Here is a 21,299-nt window from a genome sequence, read left to right on the forward strand (position 1 = left end):
ATTAGCCGGGCATGGCAGCGTGTGCCTGTAGTCCCAGCTACTCGGGAGGTTGAGGTAGGAGAATTGCTTGAACCCGGGAGGCAGAGGTTGTAGTGGGCCGAGATCATGCCACTGCACTCCAGCCTGGGCGACAGAGTGAGACTCCGTCTCCATAAAAAAAAAAAAAATTAATAATAATAATAATAGGCCGGGCGCAGTGGCTCACGCCTGTAATCCCAGCACTTTGGGAGGTCGAGGTGGGCGGATCACCTGTGGTCGAGAGTTTGAGACTAGCCTGACAAACGTGGAGAAACCCCATCTCTACTAAAAATACAAAAAATTAGCCGGGCGTGGCCTGTAATCCCAGCTACTCGGAAGGCTGAGGCAGGAGAATTGCTTGAACCTGGGAGGCAAAGGTTGCAGTGAGCCAAGATTGTGCCATTGCACTATAGCCTGGGCAACAAGAGTGAAACTCTGTCTCAAAAAAAAAAAATAATAATAATAATAAAAGGAAACAGCCAGAGTTTTTTAATTTAAAAAGCACATTACAAACAGAGGAACAAAGATAAGAAATGGTGGTAGACTTTCATCAGAAACTTTCTAGGCCAGGAGATTATATCCAAAGTACTGAAACAAAAAAGTCATCAAACTATCTTTCTATGTACAGTGGAAATGTCTTTTTTTTTTTTTTTAATGTCTTTTTTAGGCCAGGCGTGGTGGCTCATGCCTGTAATCCCAGTACTTTGGGAGGCTGAGGCAGGCAGATCACCTGAGGTCAGGAGTTCGAGACCAGCCTGGCCAACATGGTGAAACACTGTCTCTACTAAAAATATAAAAATTAGCCGGGTGTGGTGACAAACCTGTAGTTCCAGCTGAGGCAGGAGAATAGCTTGAACCCAGGAGGCGGAGGTTGCAGTGAGGCAAGGTCACGCCATTGCATTCCAGCCTGGGCAACAAGAGCGAAACTCCATCTCAAAGAAAGAAAAGAAAATATCTTTTTTTAAATGAAAGCAACATAAAGACCTTTCTCAAAGGGGGGAAAAAAAAAAAAAGAAGAAGAAGCCAGGCAAGGTGGCATGCACCTGTAATCACAGCTGCTCAGGAGGCTGAGGCAGGATGATCCCTTGAGCCCAGGAATATGAGTCAACCTGGGCAACGTAGTGAGATCCCATCTCTAAAAGAAAAGAAATAAAGCCAAGGGAATTGATCGCTAGCAGACCTGATCTGCAGGAAATGTTAAAAGCAATGTTTCAGGCAGAAAGAAAATGATACACGATGGAAATGCAGATCTACACAAAGAAATAGAAAGTGCCAGAAAGAGTTAATATTTGGACAAATACAAAATTTGTGGTGTTCAGATAAAGGTCTACTTAGAAAGACATTTACAGTATTAAAGGCATATATTAGAAAACAAGAAAGGCTTTATCCATTATAAGAAACTAGGAAAAGGTTAACAGTAAAATTCAAGTAAAATAGAAGAAACCAAATAATAAGGATATAAGCATAAATTAATGAAATAAGAAATGTGGTTGGGGGTGGCGGCTCACATCTGTAATCCCAGCACCTTAGGGGACTGAGTGAGAAGGATCACTTGAACTCAGGAGTTCAAGATTGTCCTGGGCAACACAGGGAGACTTCTCTACCAAATGATAAAAGATTACCCAGGACTGATGGCACGAGCCTGTAGTCCCAGCTATTGGGGAGGCTGAGGTGGGAGGCTCGCTTGAGCCCAGGAGGTTGAGGCTGCAGTGAGCCATGATCACCTTACTACACTCCAGCCTGGGCAACAGCAGGAAAACCTGTCTCAAAAAAGAAAAATGTGCAGTTGAAGGCTGAGCATTGTTGTTCACACCTGTAATCCTAGCACTTTGGGAGGAGAATCACTTAGGCCCAAGAGTTGGAGACCAGCCTGGGCAACATAGCTAGACCCCATGTCTACCAAAAAAAAAAAAAAAGAAAGAAAGAAAGGAAAGAAAGGAAAACAACTTAGCCAGATGTGGTGGTGAACCCCTACAGTCCTAGTCCTAGCTACTCGCGAGGCTAAGGCAAGAGGATTGCTTGATCCCAGAAGTTTGAGGCTGCAGTGAGCCATGATCATGTCTCTCTCTCTCTCTCTCACACACACACACACACCAGGTACATATGGCTTTACTAGATAATTATTTCAAACAGTTTAAGAAAAAATAACCCCAATGTTACACAAACTCTTTGAGAGAATGGTAATAGATGGAACACTGCCCAGCTGATTTTACAAAGCCAATATAACCTTGATTTTAAAATCTGATAAGGATGTTATAAGAAAGGAAAATTACAGGTGAATCTTTCATGAACATGGATGTAAAGTCCCTTTGCAAAATATTAGCAAATGAAATCCAGTGACATATGAAAAGGTGAATACCTCTAACAAGAAACTTAGCTTATTCTACAAATGAAAGATTATTTTAACATTTAAAAATCAATATAGTTTACCACATTAAACTAAAAAAGGGGAAAAATTATATGTGTTTGATAACATTTCATATTCATTTGTAGTAATAAAAAGAAACTGACCAGAAAACAAGGAATAAGGCTGGGTGCAGTGGCTCACGCCTGTAATCCCAGCACTTTGGGAGGCCGAGGTGAGTGGATGGCTTGAGCCCAGGAGTTAGAGACAAACCTGGGCAACATGGCAAGACCCATCTCTACACAAAATACAAAAATTAGCCGGGCATGGTGTCACATGCCTGTAGTCCCAGCTACTCAAAGGCTGAGATGGGAAGATGGCTTGAGCCTGGGAGATGAAGGCTGCAGCCATCGCACCACTGCACTCCAGCCTGAGCGACAGAGTGAGACCCCACCTTAAAAAAAAAAAAAAAACAGAAAAAGGAAGAAAGAAAGAAAAACAAAAGGAATAGAAGATTATAGAAAGTTAAGGAAACATCCTCAATCTGATAGAATATCTGCCAAAAAAGAAATCTAGAGGAAATATCTTTGTATGTATGTATGTATGTATGTGTGTATGTATGTATGTATTTACTTGAGACAGAGTCTTGTTCTGTTGCCCAGGCTGGAGGGTAGTGGCATGATCTCGGCTCACTGCAACATCCACCTCCAAGGTTCAAGCGATTCTCATGCCTCAGCCTCCTGAGTAAACTGGGATTACAGGCATGCGCCACCATGCCTGGCTAATTTTCGTGTGTGTGTATTTTGCAGAGATGGGGTTTCACCACATTGCCCAGGCTGGTCTCGAACTCCTGAGCTCAAGCAATCTGCCTGCCTCGGCCTCCTAAAGTGCTGGGATTACAGGTGTGAGCCACCACACCTGGTCAGGAATCATCTTACTGAGTGTGAAATATTGGAAACTTTCTCTCTGAGATCAGGTTTGAGACTAATACTTTTGTTTTTGTTTTTTTTTTGAGACGAAGTTTTGCTCTTATTGCCCAGGCTGGAGTGCAATGGCGCAGTCTTGGCTCACTCTAACCTCCACCTCCTGGGTTCAAGTGATTCTCCTGCCTCAGCCTCCCAAATAGCTGGGATTACAGGCGCCTGCCACCACACCCAGCTAATTTTGTATTTTTGGTAGAGACAGGGTTTCACCATGTTGGCCAGGCTGGACTTGAACTCCTGACCTCAGGTGATCCGCCCACCTTGGCCTCCCAAAGTGCTGGGATTACAGGCGTGAGCCACCACGCTCAGCCGAGAGGAATACTTCTATTTAACATTATGCTTGAGGTCCAAAGGTAAAAAGAGAAGTAAAAGGTGTAAAGACTGGGAAAGAAGAAATAAGGCTGTCTGTATTGACAGGAAACATGATTGTATACATAGAAAGGAAAAAAATTATAAACTCTTAGAATGAATAATCAAATTTAACAAGGTTGCCAAATACAAGATCAATGTCAACAAAAGTCACTTGCATTTCAATGCATTCAGAACAAATAAGTAGAATATAAAATTAAAATAATACTATTTACAATAATACACATCTGCACGCAAACACACAGCATACATTGACTGCCTTAGAGCAAAACAAATGAAAGGCATGCAAGCTATCTATACTGATTCCAAGTCAGTATAGTGAGAAATGAATAAAGATCAAAATATATGGACAGGTCTGGGCGCAGTGGCTCACGCCTGTAATCCCAGTACTTTGGGAGGCCGAGGCAGGTGGATCACCTGAGGTCAGGAGTTTGAGACCAGCCTGGCCAACATGGTGAAACCCCATCTCTACTAAAAATACAAAAATTAGCTGGGCATTGTGGCAGGCACCTGTAATTGCAGCTACTTTGGAGGCTGAGGCAGGAGAATCGCTTGAACCTGGGAGACGGAGGTTGCAGTGAGCCGAGATCGTGCCACTGCACTCCATCCTGGGGAACAAGAGCGAGACTGCGTCTCAAAACACACACACGCGCGCATGCGCGAACATGGACAGCTAGTTCATGGATTAGAAGACTCAATATTGTAAATATGTCAATTCTTCCCAACTGGTCTATAGATTCAATGCAACGTTTTAAAAATCTCAGCAAGATTATTTGGGGGCAAGCAGAAGTTGACAAGCTAATTCTGACATATATGGAAATGCAAACAGCCAAGAGTGACCAAGAACAAAGCTCCAGGATTTATACTACCAGACATTAACAGTTATTGCTAGCCTACATTAAGATAAATAGGCCTCGGCCGGGCACGGTGGCTCACACCTGTAATCCCAGCAGTTTGGGAGGCCAAGGCAGGCAGATCACCTGAGGTCAGCAGTTTGAGACCAGCCTGGCCAACGTGGTGAAACCCCGTCTCTACTAAAAATACAAACATTAGCTGGTTGTGGTGGCGGGTGCCTGTAATCCCAGCTACTCGAGAGGCTGAGGCATGAGAACAGCTTGAACCCAGGAGGTGGAGGTTGCAGTGAACCGAGATCAGGCCACTGCACTCCAGCCTGGGGGATAGAGGAAGACTCTGTCTCAAAAAAAGGAAAAACGAAGCTGAGAAACAGATCTGTCTGATTTGACTTATAACAAATGTAGTCAGCCCCGGCCCCGGACCCTGCAGCCGCCGAGATGTTGATGCCTAAGAAGAACCGGATTGCCATTTACGAACTCCTTTTTAAGGAGGGAGTCATGGTGGCCAAGAAGGATGTCCACATGCCTAAGCACCCGGAGCTGGCAGACAAGAATGTACCCAACCTTCATGTCATGAAGGCCATGCAGTCTCTCAAGTCCCGAGGCTACGTGAAGGAACAGTTTGCCTGGAGACATTTCTACTGGTACCTTACCAATGAGGGTATCCAGTACCTCCGTGATTACCTTCATCTGCCCCCGGAGATTGTGCCTGCCACCCTACGCCGTAGCCGTCCAGAGACTGGCAGGCCTCGGCCTAAAGGTCTGGAGGGTGAGCGACCTGCGAGACTCACAAGAGGGGAAGCTGACAGAGATACCTACAGACGGAGTGCTGTGCCACCTGGTGCTGACAAGAAAGCCGAGGCTGGGGCTGGGTCAGCAACCGAATTCCAGTTTAGAGGCGGATTTGGTCGTGGACGTGGTCAGCCACCTCAGTAAAATTGAAGAGGATTATTTTGCATTGAATAAACTTACAGCCAAAAAACCTTAAAAAAAAAAAAAAAAAAAAAAAAACAAATGTAGTAATTCAGGGCAGTGGGAAAGGATAATTTTTAACAACCAGGGCTGAATCATCCAGACATTCTTTTTTTTTTTTTTTTTTTTGAGAGAGGGTCTAACTCTGTCACCTAGGCTGGAGTGCAGTGTCTATTCATAGGCACGATCAGAGCACACTGCAGCCTCGTCTTCCCGGGCTCAAGCATTCCTCCCACCTCCACCTCCCCCTCCCAAGTAGCTGGGACTACAGGTCCATGCCACCATGCCTGGCTAATTTTTTTGTATTTGTAGAGATGGGGTTTCCCCATGTTGCCCAGACTGTCTGAATATTCACAGGGAAAAAGTACATGTTGGCCTTTAGATTACAAAACATTTAAAAAATTTGACCACTCCTTCTTACCATAATAAAATAAAATGTGAAAAGTTAAAACAATAAATCTTCTTTAAAAAAAACACAAAACAAACTCAAAGTTTCATGGCCTTGGATAGGTAAAGATTTATTAAACAAGATACAAAAAGAGCCATAAAGGAAAACAATTGGTAAATTAGATTGGATTGTAATTGTGAATTTCTGTTCAGCAAAAATCATCTTTAAAAGAGTAAAATGGCCTGGAGAGGTGGTTCACACATGTAATTTCAACACTTCAGGAGGCCAAGGTAGAAGGATTGCTTGAGTCCAGGAATTCGAGTCCAGCCTGGGCAACATAGCACAACCTTGCCTCTCTGAAATTTTTTAAAAATTAGCCGGGAGTGGTGGTGTGAGCCTGCAGTCCCAGCTGCATGAGAGAATCACTTGAGCGTGAGAGGTGGAGGCTGCAGTAAGCTAGGATTGTGCCACTGAATTCCAGCCTGGGTGACAGAGCAAGACCCTCTGTTTCCCGCCCCCCCAAAAAAAGAGAGAAAAAGAAAAACAGTTAAAAGATAAGCTATTATAATGGGAGAAAGAAGATAGTTGTTATATATACATATGTATGTATACCAACACATATGTATACATTCACATGCATATATATCTTAAACCTCATATCTGGAATATATGAAGTCTGCAAATCCGTAAGAAAAAGGCAGACGACATGACCAAACAAACAGGTGCAGGACCAAATAAGCTTGTCAGTTTCTGGGGCAATGTAACTGCAAATCACAATGATCTACAGGCTAAGCAGAATGGCTAAAATGTTTCCAACTGGCGATACCAAATGTGGTTGAAGATGGGGTTCCTGGAATGCCCATACTTTGCTGTGGGAGTGTGACTTGGTGGGACAACTTTGGGAAACTGTTGACTTCTACTAAAGTTGAACATTTGCAGCCTTTCTGACCAGCAATTCACTCTTAGCTATGCATACCCCAAATAAATGCAGACATCTGACATACATTTACCAAAACACACGATGAGAATGTTCACACCTGCATCATTTGCACCCTCCTTTCAAAATCTCAAATGTCCATCAACAGTTGACCATGGGGTACTCAACAACCTGAATGAATCGTACGAGCATCATGTTGGGTGAAAGAAGTAGGAAAGTCTATAACCAGACAAAATCAATTTTTTTTTTTTTTTTTTTTTTGAGACGTAGTCTCACTCTTGTTGCCCAGGCTGGAGTGCAATGGCGTGATCTCAGCTCACCACAACCTCCGCCTCCCGGGTTAAAGTGATTCTCCTGCCTCAGTCTCCTGAGTAGCTGGGATTACAGGTATGCGCCACCACGCCTGGCTAATTTTGTATTTTTAGTAGAGATGGGGTTTCTCCATGTTGGTCAGGCTGGTCTTGAGCTCGCAACCTCGGGTGATCTGCCCGCCTCGGCCTCCCAAAGTGCTGGGATTACAGATGTAAGACACCGTGCCTGGCCCAGACAAAGTCATTTTATATTGAGAGAGGTTAACAGAGTGATGGTAACAACCAAGAGGGGACATGAAGGGGCATTGCAAGGCACAGGCATGTTCTGTTTTGTTTTGTTTTATTCTGTTTCGTTTGAGACAGAGTCTCATTCTGTTGCCCAGGCTGGAGTGCAGTGGTGCCATCTCGGGTCACTGCAACCTCTGCCTCCCGGGTTCAAGCGATTCTCCTATCTCAACCTCTGGAGTAGCTAGGATTACAGGTGCTTTCCACCCCGCCCAGTTGCTCTGTCGCCAGACCAGAGTGCAGTGGTGTGATCTGGCCTCACTCCAACCTCCGCTTCCCAGGTTCAAGCACTTCCCCTCCTTCAGCCTCCCAAGTAGCTGGGACTACAGGCATGCACCACCACTCCTGGCTAATTTTGTTTTTTGTTTTTTGGTTTTTTTTTTTTTTGTATTTTAATAGAGGTGGGGTTTCACCATGTTGGCCAGGATGGTCTCAATCTCCTGACCTCAGGTGATCTGCCTGCCTTGGCCTCCCAAAGTGCTAGGATTACTGGTGTGAGTCACCATGCCCGGCCTGCATTTTATTTTTATTTTTATTTTTGAGAGTTGGAGTGGTGCTCTGTCTCCCAGGCTGGAGTGCAAGTGCACGATCTCAACTCACTGCAGCCTCCATCTCTGGGTTCAAGCGATTCTTATGCCTCAGCCTCCCAAGCAGCTGGGATTACAGGCACGCACCACCACACCCAGCTAAGTTTCGTACTTTTAGTAGAGATGGGGTTTTGCCATGTTGGTCAGGCTGGTCTCGAACTCCTGATCTCAGGTGATCCACCCGCCTCGGCCTCCCAAAGTGTTGGGCTTACAGGCATGAGCCACCGTGCCTGGCCAATGTTTTGTTTCTTAATATTCGTGCCAGTTACATAGGTATGTTCACTTTGTGAAAATCTGCCAAGCTACACATTTATGGTTTGTGTCCTTTTTTGTATATATGTTACACCTTGATAAAAATTTACTCAAACAAAACAGAAGAGAAGGGAAGGGGTGGGGAGAGAGGGAAGATTGGAGAACAGAATAACAGAGAGAAAGAGTGAAGGAGGGAGACAAGATGCTAAGAAAACGGGGCTGCACATGGGTCCCACCTGGTCTCCAGGTGCCTGGAGCACCCTCTCCCAGCGTCTGCTCAGGCACAGCGCATTCAGGCTAGTTCGGCAGCAGATGGCTAGAGCAAGGTGCCAGGGCTCTCTCTCACCATCCTCCTTCTCCTGAGGGCTTGGATGTCACTCAGCCTCACCCGTAACTCTGTGCCCACTCTCCCTGGGTGGGTGGAGATTTGAATGCCAGCCTCCGGATGAAGAAGGGGATTAATTTGATCCTCCACCTGGGTACCTCTGAGCAGGCAGGCCGAGGACTGAGCAGGTGGAAGGTGTGGATGAGCTGCAGAAATGAGCTTGACTTCTATTTGATGCAGCCTTCCCTGTCACGGTCTGAGCATGGGGAGGAGTCTGCTTGTCAGGACAAGGGTCGCCGAGATTGCAGCTGCCCCAGGCGAGCTTCCCGCTCTGGCCTGCCTGCATCCAAGGTGCCAGGACACTATGAAGAGTATCCCAGGCTGGGCCGGGGACAGCCACACTTCCTGAGCAGGATGCCAAGCCCCGTGGGGCCCAGAGCAAATGCTCCAGCCTGTTCTTTGTTTATTTCAATCTGGGACAAATGTTGCCGGAGAAGATCTCTACCGTCCTTTCCTGGGCTGACATTCTCCAAGCCTGTCATGGTCTGGAGCAGATGCAGCTGTAGGAGGAGGCAGGAGGCCTGGGCTCTGGGTCTTTCAGTGGCTTTGTGACCTTGGGCCCATCACCATGCTACTCTTGCCTCGCTTGTTCCCTCTGTGAAATGAGGGGTCAGCATCCTTTGTCATCCAATATGGTAACCATTAGCCATATGGCATGCAGCTTCTTAAATCTAGATTTAAATGAATTAAAATTTAATGAAATTTAAAACTCAGGCCAGGTGCAGTGACTCACACCTGTAATGACAGAATTTTGGGAGGTGGCAGTGGGTTGGAGCAGGGTAGATCGCTTGAGGCCAGGAGTTCGAGGGCAACCTGAGCAACAAAGTGAGACCCCTTTTCGATTTTCTTTTTCCTTTTTTTTTTTTTTCTGAAACGGAGTCATGCTCTGTCGCCCAGGCTGGAGTGCAATGGTTCGATCTCAGCTCACTGCAACCTCTGTCTCCCAGATTCAAGCGATTCTCCTGCCTCAGCCTCCTGAGTAGCTGGGATTACAGGCACGTGCCATCATGCTCAGCTAATCTTTTTATATTTTTGGTAGAGAGGGGTTTCACCATGTTGGCCAGGTTAGTCTCGAACTCCTGACCACAAGTGTTCCGCCCGCCTTGGCCTCCCAAAGTGCTGGGATTACAGGCAAGAGCCACCACACCCAGCCATGTGGTTATATGACCTTTTCAAATTTTTCTGGGCTGGATGCAGTGGCTCATGCCTGTAGTCCTAGCACTTTGGGAGGCCGTGGCGGGTGGATCAACTGAGGTCAGGAGTTCAAGACCAGCCTGGCCAACATGGTGAAACCCCATCTCTACTAAAAATACAAAAATTAGCCGGGCTTGGTGGTGGGTGCCTGTAATCCCAGCTACTCAGGAGGCTGAGGCAGGAGAATCAGTTTAACCCAGAGGGCGGAGGTTGCAGTGAGCCAAGATCACGCCTCTTCACTCCAGCCTGGGTGAAAGAGCGAAACTCCGTTTCAAAAAAATAAAATAAAATTTTTCTGAGCAAAGTTTGCCCAAAGCCCAATCTAATCAACAGATAAAATGAGGAAGAGGTGGCCTGATCCCCCTGTGTTTCCCACAGTGATCCCCAGGCTCCTCCATGGGGCCCCATCTGTAAAGAAGGTCTGAGTACAGCAGTCCTACACTTACAACACCAATTGACCTCTGGTCTATAAAACGATGCCTCTTGGAAGAAGACTTAGTTCAAGGCAACAGTAGCCACAACTTATCAGAGTTTATTGTCTTCCAGGCTTGTTTTAAAGCTTCTATACTCTAACTCACATAATCCTCCAATACCCTATGAAAAAAGTATTACCATCCATCCATATTTACTGTACCTACAGATGAGGCTCAGAAAGGTTGAATAACTTGCCCAGGGCACACAGTTATGGAAATGGCAGGGCTGGAATTCAAGCGTCAGGTGAGTCTGACTCCAAAGCCCACTGTTGTAAGCTACTTCCCAGGCCTGGGATGGGTGGCCCGGAATCTCCTGAGGTCACCACACCAGAATACAGGTCTCCATCACCACTGGACAGCGAGTGAGTGTGTACAGAAAGTCTTAGTGTTTCCCTGGGACAGAGGTGTGCTTGGGGAAAGGGGGCTCAGCAGAGAAGCCAGGGCTGAATGGACAGGGAATCAATCCTTCCAACTGGACCAAAGCTGATGGCCTGGGGAAGTGATGGGGAGCAGAGATAGTCCCTCCACTCTGAAAGGAGAGAGGATTTGAAGGCCACTCTTATAGAACACTCCATGGCAGGAGGGATGGCCCCCATTACTTGGAGGACACCCTGGCTTAAGGCATTTTGAGGAGGCCAGGTCTGGTTTCTTCACCCTCCTGCCACACCCTCCCAATGGATTTCTCCCCTGTGGTTCTTCTTTAAGCCACAGTCGCTGTTCATCCAGGAGTGTTCATTTCTTCTCATCTATGAAGCCTGTAAGTGATTACATTCAACATAGAGTTTTACTGGCCTGGATGGCTCAGGATGCTCCAAGGCTTTGCCAATGTCTCCCGGGGGAAAAACAAGCTATTATTGCAGGCTGGGCGGCGTCCTACAAAACCACCATTCCCTAAATACCTTTTGATTTGGATCCTTGGGTTCAGTTTACACAGAAGGTCAGGTGACCAACCATCTAGAGGAGTTTCCAGGACCTGGAGATGTCAATGCTAAAACCGGGGGGATCCTGGCAAACCAAAACAGTTTGTCACCCTAATGAGTGGCTACTGTCCAAGAAATTCATCCTTACTTTCAAAATGCTGCTGGTCCCATGGACTTCAGCACTCGAGGGCATTTTTAGAAATGTCAACTGGAGAACGAGGATGAGGGCGGAGGCCTTGCATCCATGCTGCACACGGCCAGGCAGGACCACAGAGTCACCCAGGTCATTGATGCACACGAACATGTCCATGCACCTGGGAGCTTGGAACCCCTCAGTCAACACCGTGCAGTTGTGAAACTGGAGGAAAACCGTGGTATGGGCTGAGCGCCGTGGCTCACATCCGTAATCCCAGCACTTTGGGAGGCTGAGGTGGGCGGATCACTTGAGCCCAGGAGCTAGAGACCAGCCTGGGCAACATAGTGAGACCTCATTTCTACAAAAAATTAATTAATTTTTTTTTCTTTTTGAGACAGAATCTCACTCTGTCGCCCAGGCTGGAGTGCAGTGGTGTGACCTTGGCTCACTGCAACCTCCGCCTCCCGGGTTCACACCATTCTCCTGCCTCAGCCTCCCAAGTAGCTGGGACTGCAGGCACCCGTCACCATGCCCGGCTAAATTTTTGTATTTTTAGTAGAGACGGGGTTTCACCATGTTAGCCAGGAAGGTCTCAATCTCCTGACCTCGTGATCCGACTGTCTCAGCCTCCCAAAGTGCTGGGATTACAGGCATGAGCCACCGAGCCTGGCCTAAATTTTTTTTTTTTAATTAGCCAGGCTGGCCGGGTGCAGTGGTCTTGCTCTGTTGTCTAGGCTGGTCTTGAACCCCTGGGCTGAAGTGATCCTTCCACCTTGGCCTCTCAAAGTGCTGGGATTACAGGCATTAACCAACATATCTGGCCAAAATGTAAGATTTTTTTTTTTTTTTTTTTTTTTGAGACAGAGTCTTGCTCTGTCGCCCAGGCTAGAGTGCGGTGGCGCGATCTCGGCTCACTGCAACCTCTGCCTCTGCGTTCACGCCATTCTCCTACCTCAGCCTCTGGAGTAGGCTGGGACACAAAATTAAAGATTTTAAAGATATATATAATGCTTTCTGTTGTCCTATGAACAATACTAGAAATAACATACTAAGGCTGGACGCCGTGGCTCACGCCTGTAATCCCTGCACTTTGGGGAAGCTGAGGCGGGCAGATCACAAGGTCAGGAGATCGAGATCATCCTGGCTAACACGGTGAAACCTCGCCTCTACTAAAAACACGAAAAATTAGCCGGGCGTGGTGGTGGGCGCCTGCAGTCCCAGCTACTCGGGAGGCTGAGGCAGGAGAATGGTGTGAACCCAGGAGGCGGGGCTTGCAGTGAACCGAGATTGCACCACTGCACTCCAGCCTGGGTGACAGAGTGAGACTCTGTCTCAAAAAAAAAGAAGAAGAAGAAAAAAATAATAACATACTGAGCTTTATTGTTGACTATTCAAAAGAAATGATTCCATTGAGAAGAATTTACAAGTAAACATTGATTTCATGTAGATAGTGTCAGTGTAATGTTACAAAGAAAGTCTAAAGTTTTGGCTAGAGTTTAGAAAATTTTCTGGATGTTTTCTTTTTCTTTTTTTGTTTTTTTTTGAGACAAAGTCTCACTCTTGTCTCCCAGGCTGGAGTGCAATGGAGTAATCTTGGCTCACTGCAACCTCCGCCTCCTGGGTTCAAGCGATTCTCCTGCCTCAGTCTCCCGAGTAGCTGGGATTACAGGCACCTGCCACTGCGCCTGGCTAATTTTTGTATTTTTAGTAGAGACAGGGTTTCACCATGTTGGCTAGGCTGGTCTCAAACTCACAACCTCAGGTGATCCACCCGCATCAGCCTCCCAAAGTGCTGGGATTACAGGTGTGAGCCACCGCACCCAGCCGTGGATGTTTTCATATGATACTAAGTGGAATATATTCAATTATTTGTCAATGGTGTAATAAAAGATATATCAGTTAAATCACCTTATATCTTTTTTATAAAAAATTATATTTACAACTCTATCAAACAAAGAGAGAAAATTAAATAATATATTAAAAGAGCTGAGAACCTAAAAATTAAAAATTAGAATACTTGGACCTCAGTGGGCAATCTGAGGAGCTAGAGCTACAAAAGTAGTTTGGAAATTGAGTCTTCAATATTCTCTTTAATGGAATTTATAAAAGAGAAGTAGTCAAATGTCTGACTAATGGAAACACTTAAAGAGAAATGGCTTTGGTAAACAATAGTCTTTTATTTATTTATTTATTTTGAGATGGAGTCTCGCTCTATTGCCCAGGCTGGAGTGCAGTGGTGTGATCTCAGCTCACCGCAACCTCTGCCTCTCAGGTTCATGCAATTCTCCTGTCTCAGCTTCCCAAGTAGCTGGGATTACAGGCATCTGCCACCATGCCGGGCTAATTTTTGTTTGTTTTTTGTTTATTTGTTGTTTTGAGACAGAGTTTCACTCTTGTTGCCCAGGTTGGAGTGCAATGGCACGATCTTGGCTCACGGCAATCTCCGCTTCCCGGTTTCAAGCGATTCTCCTGCCTCAGCCTCCTGAGTAGCTGGGATTACAGGCATGTGCCACCATGCCTGGGTAATTTTGTGTTTTTAGTAGAGACGGGGTTTCTCCATGTTGGTCATGGTAGTCTCCAACTCCTGACCTCAGGTGATCCATGAGCCTTGGCGTCCCAAAGTGCTAGGTAAAGATGGGGTTTCACCATGTTGGAATCAAACTCCATCTCAAGTGATTCGCCTGCCTCAGCCTCCCAAAGTGCTGGGATTATAGGCATGAGCCACACCACCTGGCAGTAAATGTTATTCTAACAGAGATGTCAGTACTTTCTTTAAGTCTATAAGGAATAAATGATTAAAGTTGACAAAATAATAAAAGTGATTGGATATATAAAACTGATAAAGCTTGAAAAGGCAGAAAGCATTAGAAAAACAAAAAATGTAAGAGCCTTTTGAAATAATAAAGTGCCAATTCCCAGAAAAACTATTAAATTGTCTAACAAACTACATGAGAATGTATTTGCTGTTTTATGATAAACATAAACAAATATAGTAAACTTTGAGGTCTTTTAATTTACTTAATCCTGACATTTGGCCAGCTGACGTTTGCAAAGTTCTGTGGATTTTAAATAAACAAAAATTAATGAAACAGCCATTCTAACAGTGTTTTCAATACAGTTAATGACAGAGATACTGGCTATGTTAAAACCTAAGTATGATTAAGGCTAGAGAAATTCTAAATGTGGATGCTTTGGGGCCAGCAGAAGTTAAGAGGGAATCCAGCATTGTGAACATGATTGTTGATGATAGAAATGATCCTCTACTTAAACTTACCAAGAAAGCCATTGAAAGAGTTTGATGCAATTCCTATGTCAAATCGTGGTCCAGACTGGGGCGCCATTTAGCTAGCAATAGCTAACTAAACAGCGTGCTGAGAATCTGTAACATCAAAAACTGATTTGGAGATTATTACAATAATATGGTGAATAATTTATACTCTACCCTTTCATTCAAGATGTATATACATATTTGAAATATCTTCATACATTTTATTTTATTTTATTTTTTGAGACTGAGTCTCACTCTGTCACTCAGGCTGGAGTGCAGTGGCGTGATCTTGGCTCAGTCCAACCTCCACCTCCCTGGTTCGAGCAATTCTTGTGCCTCAGCCTCCCAAGTAGCTGGGACTACAGGCATGTGCCACCATGCCCGGTAATTTTTGTACTAGCTGGGACTACAGGCATGCGCCACCACGCCCGGCTAAATTTTGTACTTTTAGTAGAGATGGGGTTTTACAATGTTGGCCCTGCTGGTCTCAAACTCCTGGTCTCAAATTATCCACCCGCCTCGACCTCCCAAAGTGTTGGGATTACAGGCGTGAGCCACCGTGCCCAGCCTCTTTATACATTTTAGTGTATTTCAAAAGTAAAAGAACATATATCAGTTTTATTATTTCTAGCATAATTTATGTTCCATACCAGTCATTGAACATTTTTAATATCATTCTGCCTATGGAATGGTGGAGTAGAAATTATCAGCCCTTCTTTTACTTTTTCCCAACTTTTATTATGTAAAATTCCAAACATACAAAAAGGTTGAAAAACTAGGACACAGACATTCATATCCCCATGAGCTACATTCAACAATCTAACCTGTGCCATGATTGTCCTTCTCCGTACATGTGTGTTTTTTGAGCCATTTGAATGTGAGCTTCAGACATCATGACTCTTCACCCTTAAACACACAGCCTGTGTTTCTTAAAAATCAGGAGATTCTCGGCCGGGCATGGTGGCTCACACCTGTAATCTCAGCACTTTGGGAGGCTAAGGCAGGTGGATCACGAGGTCAGGAGGTTGAGACCATCCTGGCCAACACAGTGAAACCCTGTCTCTACTAATAATACAAAAATTAGCAGGGCATGGTGGTGCATGCCTATAATCCCAACTACTCAGGAGGCTGAGGCAGGAGAACGCTTGAACCAGGGAGTCAGAGGTTACAGTGAGCCAAGATGCTGCCATTGCACTCCAGCCTGGCAACAGAGTGAGACTCTGTCTTAAAAAAAAAAAAAGAGACTGATATGTGAGAGGAGACTCGCTCACATATCCATACCATTATTATGCCTAAGAAAACTCACAATCATTTCCCCAAAGGTCCCATGTTTTTTCCAGTTTTTTCAAAGTTGAGGCCAATCCAGGGCGCTATGTTTCTTTCTTTTTATTTACAAAATAGATGGAGCTTTGCTCTTGTTGCCCAGGCTGGAGTGCAGTGGCGCGATCTCAGCTCACTGCAACCTCCGCTGTCCGGGTTCAAGTGATTCTCCTGCCTCAGCCTCCACAGTAGCTGGAATTACAGGCACCCGCCACCATGCCCAGCTAAATTTTTTTTGTATTCTTAGTAGAGATGGGGGTTTCACCATGTTGGCCAGGCTGGTCTTGAACTCCTGACCTCAAGTGATCCACCCGTCTCGGCCTCCCAAAGTGCTGGGATTACAGGCACAAGCTACCGTGCCCCGCCCAAGCTTGCTTTAAAAGAAGATAGCAGGCCAGGCGCAGTGGCTCGAGTTCAAGACCAGTCTGGGCAACATAATGAGACCCCCATCTCTAAAAAAAAACGTAGCTGGGCACGGTGACACATGCCTGTGGTCCTCAGGAGGCTGAAGCAGAAGGATTGGTTGAGCCCAGGAATTTGAGGCTGCAGTGGGCTACGATGGCACTACTGCACTGTAGCCTGGGTAACAGAGCAACACCCTGTCTCAGAAACAAAATTAAAAAAAACCAAATAAATAAATTAAAAATTAAAAGAGGGGCCGGGCGCGGTGGCTCACGCCTGTAATCCCAGCACTTTGGGAGGCCGAGGCGGGCGGATCACAAGGTCAGGAGATCGAGACCACAGTGAAACCCCGTCTCTACTAAAAATACAAAAAATTAGCCGGGCGCGGTGGTGGGCGCCTGTAGTCCCAGCTACTCAGGAGGCTGAGGCAGGAGAATGGCGTGAACCCGGGAGGCGGAGCTTGCAGTGAGCCGAGATCGCGCCACTGCACTCCAGCCTGGGCCACAGCGCGAGACTCCGTCTCAAAAAAAAAAAAAATAAAAAAAAAATAAAAGAGGATAGCAATAACTTTTTAACAGAAAGGGGGTTGATTAAACAAGGGTGTCAAATAGTTGATAATCCTTGAAAGTGAGGAAGGAAAAAATTGTGGTTCTTTTACTGTCTCACTTTTGTATGTCTTTTAAAACTTTCGTATAAAAAATTTTAAAATGGCCGTGTGGCCGGGTGTGATGGCTCATGCCTGTAATCCCAGCACTTTGGGAGGCCAAGGCGGGTGGATCACCTGAGGTCAGGAATTCAAGACTAGCCTGACCAACATGGTGAAACCCCATCTCTACTGAAAATACAAAAATTAGCCAGGTGTGGTGGCGGGCGCCTGTAATCCCAGCTACTTGGGAGACTGAGGGAGGAGAATTGCTTGATCCCGGGCAGCAGAGGTTGCAGTGAGCTGAGATCACGTCACTGCACTCCAGCCTGAGCAACAGAGTGAGACTCCGTCTCAAAACAACAACAAAAACAACAACAACAACAAAAACGGGTAGGATCGCGACAGATTGAGAAGATGAAGAACTCTTTTTTTTTTTTTTTTTTTTTGAGGCCGGATCTCAGCTCACTGCAAGCTCCGCCTCCCGGGTTCACGCCATTCTCCTGCCTCAGCCTCCTGAGTAGCTGGGACTACAGGCGCCCGCTAGTTTTTTTGTATTTTTTAGTAGAGATGGGGTTTCACCGTGTTAGCCAGGATGGTCTCGATGAAGAACTCTTTAAGAAGATGTATAAAATGCATCTCCAAACTTCCCATCTTACGTGTGTGCCAGGGATTTACCCTGTGCTTCGTATTTCCAGAGAGCAGTTACTTACTGTTCCCCAATTCCACTCACATACCTTGAAACTATGCACAAAGTCTTTTTTTGTTTGTTTTTAAGATGGAGTCTTGCTCTGTCACCCAGGCTGGAGTGCAGTGGCACAATCTCAGTTCATTGCAACCTCCACCTCCCGGATTCAAGTGATTCTCCTGCCTCAGCCTCCTGAGTAGCTGGGATTACAGGCACGCACCACCACACTTGGCTAATTTTTTGTATTGTTAGTAGAGACAGGTTTCACCATTGGCCAGGCTGGTCTTGAACTCCTGACCTCAGGTGATCCACTCACCTCAGCCTCCCAAAGTGCTAGGATTACAGGCGTGAGCCACCTTGCCTGGCCCTGGACAAGGTCTTCTGGATGATACACATTCTAGTATAGATAAATTATGCTTCAAATCAGTTGAGACCGAATGGCCCCCAACTCTACCAAGCAGAGCCCACAACTGATTGGCCACAACAAATGTCCCAAACAAGAATAGATTTACTCTGCAATAAAACACCTCCCAGATTTGTTTGTGTGCGGACTGGACTAACAAGGGTCTACATCTCCTAATACTTAATACGACCTAAGGGAACACCTGGCAGGAAAGGCATTGTTCAGCATTACAGCAAGCATGACACAAGAATCTTTCAAACAGGCCGGGTGTGGTGGCTCATGCTCGTAATCCTAGCACTTTGGGAGGCCGAGGTGGGCAGATTGCTTGAGCTCAGGAGTTCAAGGCCAGCCTGGCCAACATGGTGAAACACCGTGTCTACTAAAAATACAAAAATTAGCTAGGTGTGGTGGCACACGCCTGTAGTCCCAGCTACTTGGGAGGCTGAGGCAGGGGAATCTCTTGTACCTGGGAGGTGGAGGTTGCAGTGAGCTGACATTGGCAGCACTACCCTCCAGCCTGGGCATTGGAGCAAGACTCCACCTCAAAAAAAAAAAAAAAAAAAAAGAATCTTGCAAAGAGTCTCAAAAAAAAAAAAAAAAGAAAAAGAAAAAATCTTGCAAAGAGAGTATCTGCAAGATCAAGGAAAGCTGGCCTGCTATTTTAAGACTCAAAACATCCATGTTGTAGAAACTTTTGCCTTGAGAAAAATATAAATAATTGCTCCAGTTTTGAATTACCTTCAGTCTCTGAAGTTATTTCTTAAGTGCTTCTTGGAAATTTAGGAAATGGGTTCTGAACTAAGTAAAGTCGAACAGGCTCCAGATTTATTAGAAAAAAAATCAGTGTCAAGGCAAAACAAAACATGATTTTTATCTGGAAATGAGATAAAGGTAGACGGAAGGGAAGAGAAGAGCATCAACAAGGTTGATCTTATACAGGCCACAGATCTGAAAAATTCAAGCGTGGTAAATAAACCCAGAGAATCCAGAATGTTTCTAGAATCCCCTCTAAGGTGGTGTGCATGAAATAACTCATGTAGTCAGTGACCACCATTTCTGAAGTCTTTTATTATACAAACACTTACTGCAGAAAAATTATAAAATGCAAACAAATGAAAGAGAGAAAAATTATCCATCTTGCCACATCCCAGGACCACACTGTTAACACTTATGTGAATATCCTTCCAGATTGTTTTCTATCAAGAACAATACTAATTTTTTCCCCACAAAAATCAGATCAAACATGCTGTTTGGACACCTGGGTTTCTTCATTTGGTATCTCCATGTAAAGAAATCTTTTTTTTTTTTTTTGAGACAATCTCACTCTGTCGACCAGGCTGGAGTGCAGTGGTGTGATCTCAGCTCACTGCAACTTCTGACTCCTGGGTTCAAGCAATTCTCGTGCCTCAGCCTCCCCAGTAGCTGGGATTACAGGTGTGCGTCAACCACACCTGGCTAATTTTCGTATTTTTAGTAGAGATGGGGTTTCACCATGTTGACCAAGCTGGTCTGGAACTCCCTACCTCAGGTGATCCACCCACCTTGGCCACCCAAAGTGCTGGGATTACAGGCGTGAGCCACTGCAAGTGGCCTTGCTTTGTTTGAATAGAGACAGGGTTTCACCATGTTTTCCAGGCTGGTTTTGAACTCCTGAGCTCAAGCGATCCGCCCACCCCAGCCTCCCAAACTGCTGGGATTACAGGTCTGAGTCACTGCGCCCACCCATCTTTTTTATTTCTACCTAAATATTGTTAATGGCTGCAAAGACTATTTCTTCTGGAGTGTATCAAAATTCACCATTCCCCTACATTAGCATTAATGTCACTTCCAGGTTTTTGCTATTAGAAATATGCTGCAATGAGCTTTCTTTTGTTAAGCACTACATTCTGGACTACATGTCACATCTGGCATCCAGAGGGACATTTGCTTGCAGATGTTACAAAGCCTCACTGCTGGAAGGTACTCCTCCCCCCATCTCTAGGGATCAGAAGAACCCTAGAGTAACCCAGTTTGGAGGTAGTCTATGTCCGGACTCGCCTTATTTAGGACATTACAAAGATCACTGTATAAAAGGAAGACAGCTAAGCTAAATCCCAGAACTTTTCCGAAATCTGTTTGTTATATAGTTGAAAAGTAAACATTTTCCATTATTTATTAGCACTACATTTACGAATCCATTTGCCTTCAGGCTTCCTGCCTGTCTGGCGGAATTCAGGTTTGCTATGGGAAAGGATGAAGCAGATCCTAATGAAAAAAGGAAGATTTTTCAGTAACTGAAATGAAACCTACAGCCAAGGCAAGTCAGACCCAGAACACAGTTAATAACCATTAGTTATTTCCACTGTATTCTTATTTTACATCATCCCAGATTCTTTTTATCTCCTTAAAACACAGACTGACAAGAAAATTTAAATATTTTTGTTAAAGCAGTTACGGTCAATGCCCCACTGTGTCTGCAATTAAAAGAAATATGTATCCTGAATATTTGGGGATGAGATTTCTGTTTTGATTTTACTCCAGAAAAACCAATTACAACATGTAACCGGGCATTTCCAGACTTTGAAGTAAGTAAAAAGAATCCAGTTTCCTTTTCTCCAAATTCTTGGAGATGTCAAGTAGAACCCTAAAAGGCTGTAATTCACACGTTAAAACCCTGCTGAAAACACTCTCCCCTTGCATTTTGGAAGAGATACGTCACTCAACAGGAATGGCTCCCTCAGAATCCAGAATACACTCGTCAGCCAGCCGACCCTTGTTCTCAAGTGATCTCACGATTCCTAAGATGCTCTCAGGCAGCAAGTTCTACAGTATCTCAATTATTAGGGGATCCAGGCTGAGGGGTCACTTTAAACAAGATCAGTTCCTCTTGGAAGATGCCTTGTGGGGACCTTTCCAAGACTCAATTTTATACTCAATTGATACTTAGTTCTGTAGGTAACAAGAAATCAACAGAAACATTTTGGAAACAGAAACTCCTGAAAATCACAGAAACATTTTAGCAACTTGTGTTCCTGGATGTCTCCTGAAAGCAGCCTGACAAAAACTTTGTATGGAGATGAGTTTTAATGCCCTTTAAAAAGCTCTTTTAAGTCCATTATTAATTGCCAGAATGAGTACACTGAGGAAAGGCCTTGTCCGGTGCTGAGACAGACATTAAAACAATGGTA

At 45.1% G+C, this 21,299-nt stretch overlaps 1 protein-coding gene across 1 annotated transcript; it reads left to right on the top strand.

Annotated features, from left to right (window-relative positions):
* The first annotated feature begins 4,972 nt into the window (after positions 1 to 4,972).
* Positions 4,973 to 5,579, top strand: LOC101022490 (40S ribosomal protein S10). Its single transcript, XM_009215587.4, has one exon. The coding sequence runs from the start codon at positions 5,007 to 5,009 to the stop codon at positions 5,502 to 5,504; it is 498 nt and encodes a 165-aa protein (XP_009213851.1). The 5' UTR covers positions 4,973 to 5,006; the 3' UTR covers positions 5,505 to 5,579.
* Positions 5,580 to 21,299: the final 15,720 nt, after the last annotated feature.

Source organism: Papio anubis, chromosome 11 (genome assembly GCF_008728515.1).
Source record: "Papio anubis isolate 15944 chromosome 11, Panubis1.0, whole genome shotgun sequence".
In the NCBI taxonomy this organism is placed as follows: Eukaryota; Metazoa; Chordata; class Mammalia; order Primates; family Cercopithecidae; genus Papio; species Papio anubis.

What these genes read in the sequence shown, in the direction of transcription:
- LOC101022490 (XM_009215587.4), top strand. Translation starts at nt 5,007, where the DNA reads ATGTTGATGCCTAAGAAGAACCGGATTGCCATTTACGAACTCCTTTTT.